This window comes from Alligator sinensis, unplaced genomic scaffold (assembly GCF_000455745.1).
Source record: "Alligator sinensis unplaced genomic scaffold, ASM45574v1 scaffold1575_2, whole genome shotgun sequence".
Classification (NCBI taxonomy): Eukaryota; Metazoa; Chordata; order Crocodylia; family Alligatoridae; genus Alligator; species Alligator sinensis.
This window is the reverse complement of record NW_005843504.1, coordinates 85912-90185: the sequence shown is the minus strand read 5'-3', so window position 1 is coordinate 90185 and position 4274 is coordinate 85912. Positions and strand designations below refer to the sequence as shown.

General features: G+C 65.2%; 1 protein-coding gene across 1 annotated transcript in view; it reads right to left on the bottom strand.

The window, feature by feature from the left end:
* The window catches only part of GRIK5 (glutamate ionotropic receptor kainate type subunit 5), an 11597-nt gene extending 7938 nt beyond the window's left edge, over positions 1 to 3659 (bottom strand). The window contains exons 1-8 of the mRNA XM_014527424.1: positions 3548 to 3659; positions 3186 to 3350; positions 2854 to 2951; positions 2560 to 2725; positions 2228 to 2406; positions 1267 to 1320; positions 994 to 1155; positions 312 to 464 (exon numbers count right to left, since the gene is read on the bottom strand). Of these exons, the coding sequence (XP_014382910.1) occupies positions 312 to 464; positions 994 to 1155; positions 1267 to 1320; positions 2228 to 2406; positions 2560 to 2725; positions 2854 to 2951; positions 3186 to 3350; positions 3548 to 3632 (1062 nt within the window). The 5' untranslated portion in view covers positions 3633 to 3659. The remainder of the gene's footprint in view (positions 1 to 311; positions 465 to 993; positions 1156 to 1266; positions 1321 to 2227; positions 2407 to 2559; positions 2726 to 2853; positions 2952 to 3185; positions 3351 to 3547) is intronic.
* Between the last annotated feature and the right edge of the window lie 615 nt (positions 3660 to 4274).

The following is a 4274-nucleotide window of genomic DNA, read 5'->3' as shown; positions in this document are numbered from 1 at the left end:
ATTTATGAGGCTTTGGCTGGGTTGGGGGTGGGGCCTGGGAGAAGGGGCAGGACCGGGATGGATGGGGTGGGATCTAATGCACTTTGCATGGGATTTGGGTGCCAGGATGGGGCCTTTCATGACGTGGGCAGGGCTTAAAGACTGCGGCCTGGGCTTGGGTGCCTGGGCCAGGGCTTAGAAGTGGAGGCCCTGGTCTGCGTGCTAGGAGCGGGAGCTAGATTACTGTAAGTGGGGCTCAAGGGCTTGGGACAGGTCTAGAGCACAGTGGGTGGCGTTTGGGTGCTGGGGGCAGGGCCTAGAGGGCAAGGGGGGCTCACCATGCGGAGGTAGTTCATGAGGCTGGTGCCATGCTGCCAGATGCTGGCGGAGGGACAGGCAAGGTGGCGCACGCCAAACTTGCGGGTCAGCTCCCGCACGGCACCCACCACGACGTGCACTGCGTCGAACATCAGCGCCGCCGAGAGCTGCAGGGGCGGCCGTGAGCTTCCCCCAGCAGTGCCCCAGGCCTACGAGCTGCACCCCAGCAGTGCTCTGGGGCTCTGAGCTACCCCCCAGCAGTGCCCTGGGCAGGGGCAATGCGCAGGGGGTGCACGTGGCGGTGCACCCCCTGCAAAGAGGCACTGCCGGCACTGCCGACCCTTGGTCGGCACTTGCCACCCTGTGTGTGTCGTCCCCCCCCCACCGCCGACAGCGCCAGCGGCATCTGCAGGAGCTTCCGCTTACCGCCACCACCATCGCCGCGCTCCTGCCGCTGCCGTGCCCCCCAAGCTGATGGGGGCACAAGTCGTTCATGGTCCCGGGGCTGCGAGCTACCCCCCAGCAGTGCCCTGGGGCTGCAAGCTTCCCCAACAGTGCCCTGGTACTCTGAGCTTCTGCCCAACAGTGCCCTGAGGCTGTGAGCTTCCCCCAAACAGTACCCTGAGGCTGTGAGCTTCCCCACCAACAGTACCCTGAGGCTGTGTGCTTCCCCCCGGCAGTGCCCTGGGGTCTCACCGCAGGGCCGGGGTAGGGGCTGAGCTCGCAGTTCTCACGCCAGGACATGTTGAGGCTGCGAACGAACTCCAGGTAGAAGGGGTGGCTGGTGTTGAACATGGAGAAGCCCAAGACATTGGAGTTTTCATCCACGATGCCATCCAGATGCAGCGTGGGGAAGTCCTGGGGGAGGCACAGCCATGGGGAGGGGTGTCAGGGGGCTGCAGGTCAGGAGTGAGGGGCACCAGCTGGGCTGGGCTGGGCTGACCCCCACCCCTCAACCGCAGGCCTCACCATGGTAGTCAGGATGTACTTGTAGAAGGCCGATGTCATGCCGAGCTCTGACGCCTGGGAGAGAAATAGGGGGTGGGGTTCAGAACTCGTGCGGTGAGCTTCTCCCCAACAGTGTCCCCAGCCTCCCCAAGTATTGTCAGCTTCCCTCCAGCAGTGCCCCCAGCCAGGGCCTCCTTCAGTGCAGTGAGTTTCCCCCCAACAGTGTCCTAGGGGCTGTGAGCTTCCCCCAGCATGGCTCTGGTCCCGGAGGTTGCAAGCTTCCCCACAACAGAGTCCTAAGGGCTGCGAGCTTCCCTCAGCCATGCTGCCAGCCAGGACATCCCAGTGCTGCAAGCTTCCCTCCAACACTGCCCCCAGCCAGGAACACCCCCCACCCCAGCACTGTGAGCTTCCTCCAGCAGTGCCCTGGTCCCAGAGTTTGCAAGCTTCTTCCCAGCAGTGCCCTCAGCCAGAAACCTCAACCCCTAGCGTTGCGAGCTTCTCCCAGCAGTGCTCTGGTCCTGGAGATTGCAAGCTTCCCCACAACAGTGCCCTAGGGGCTGTAAGCTTCCCCCGGGCAGTGCCCCCACTCCCCCCAAAGTGTTGCGAGCTTCCTCCCAGCAGTGCCCTCAGCCAGAAACCTCAGCCCCTAGCTTGCAAGCTTCCCCCCAACAATGTCCCAAGCCAGGACATCTCAGTGCTGCGAGCTTCCTCCCAGCTGTGCCCTGATCCCAGAGGTTGCGAGTTTCCTCCCAGCAGTGCCCTGGCAGCTGCAAGCTTCCCCCTAACTGTGCCCCCAGCCAGGACATCCCACTGCTATGAGTTTCCTGCCAGCAGTGCCCTGGTCCTGGAGGTTGCGAGCTTCCCCCCCCCAGCAGTGCCCTAGGCATTACAAGCTTCCCCGCAATGGTGCCCCCAGCCAGGACATCCTAGCACTGTGAGCTTCCCCCAGCACTGTCCCCACCACCGGGGGCTCCAGCACCTTCTTGAGGATGAGGCAGGAGACGGAGGCGTTGGCGTCGATGATGATGGTGGAGACCTTGTCATCCCGGATCTCCTTGAGCAGCGGTGTTGGGTCCTGGCTCTCGTCCAGCATCCGGATGGACAGCGTCTCCTTGGAGATCAGGAACTGCCGCACCAGCTCCTCCAATCGCAGCAGGCCTGGGGCACAGGGCCAAGGGGGGGGTCACCCTGGTGACCCCCATTCTCTCCCTGACCCCCAGCACCCCCTAAGGTACCCACCTGACACACTACTGGCCCCTCCAGCTGCAAGCTTCCCCCCAGGAGTGCCTGCCCTCCCCCCCGGGGACTCACACTCAGCCTTGGCGCAGAGCAGGCTGGCAGCAGGCGTGTGGAAAGCCTGAAGCACCCGGGCCACAGCCAGGCTCAGGTCCTCGTTGCTGGGGTAGAGGCTGACAGCGGCAAAGCGCAGGTACTGCAGGCGTGGGGTCTCCTCTGGACCCACCTTGATGTGTGGGATCTGGGGAGAACGGGAGCGGGGGGTTCAGTGCCAGGGGACGGGGGTCTGGGAAGGCACCCACCCAGCTCTGGTGAGCGGCCCCGATCCGGGGGAGGGGGGACCAGGGCAACCCCCCACTGTTCCATTACCTCCTTCTCCCCACAGATGTGACTGACAGTGGAGGCCGAGGCTGGGCTGGACGCGGGGCCCAGCACCGAGACGACACCCTTGGGCAGGATCTGGCACACTGAGTGTGGGGGGCACAAGTCAGGCCTTGCACACCTGGTTCTTGCACACCCAGTCCTCATGGCTCCTTGCATACCTGCACTTCGCACGCCCAGCCCCTCACATGCCCATGCTTCACACGCCCACCCGCTCACATGCCTGGCATCTTGCACACTTGCCCTTGCGTGCCCAGCCCTTTGTACAGCTGCCCTTGCATGCACAAGCTCCTTGCACACCCGCCACCTTGCACGCTCACTGGTGTCGGTGGTCTCGTACTGGCTGTCCCGCTGCAGCTCAAAGATGTCAACCTCCACACGAGCCTTGGCTGGGACCTCGATGATGCTGTTGATGTGCTCCCGGGCCAGGGCCAGGGCCAGGCGCTCCCCGCGCCCACACACTGTCTGGTCATCCAGGATGGCCGCTGCGGGGGGCGGGGAACAGGAGGCGTGGGGGAGGCCTGGAGACACTCCTCAGCCCTGCTGGTGCCCCTCACTCCCGACCCACAGCCCCCGCCCCCCCGCCCTGCTGGTGTCCCCCTGCCCCGATCTGCAGCCCCTGCTCCCCCAGCCCTGTCGGTGCCCCTCACTCCTGATTTGCAGCCCCCTGCTCCCCGCTTACCCATGCGCAGGGACGAGAGGACCTGTAGGCTTCGGGGTACAAAGGCGACAATCAGCAGCAGCAACAGTGGGGGCAGAGCCGGCATCTTCCTCCCTTCCTCATGGGGAAGGCTCGGCTGTGGCCCCTGCGCCACCACCTGCGGGGTGGGGGGGGAGGGGGCATCATGAGAGCCCTGGGGGCCATTTGGGCCCCCATGGACTCGCCTGCCCCACAGCCCTGGGGCACTGTTGGGGGAAAGCTCACAGCAACGGGGGGGGACACTATGAGGGGGCAGGTCACAACAGGGGGGCAGGGTGGTGGCACTATTGAGAGGAAGCTCGCAGGCCTGGGGGGAGGCATGAGGGCACTGTTGGTGGAAGCTCACAGCGCTGGGGGACACAGCTGCTCTGGGCAACGGTACCCGTTGCTGGGCAACCGGAAGCAGCGACCAAGGATGTGGCTGTTGCTAAGCAATGCTCCCCACCAGGCCCCAGGCAGGGGCCATGAATGGGGCCCAGGGCGGGGGGGCCTGAGATGGCCTGGGGGGGGCCACAAGGGTCCCAGGAATCGGGGGGGGGGGGGGGCCAAGGGGCATGGAGGGGAGGATGGAGCCCAGGACAGATGGAAATGCACAGGGCCAGGACCAAGCTCCCCAGGGACCCAAGCCCACTCATGGACCTGTCTCCCCAGCAGCCCTGCCGGTGCCCCTCGTTCCCAACCCATTGCCCCCCCAGCCATGCTGGTTCCT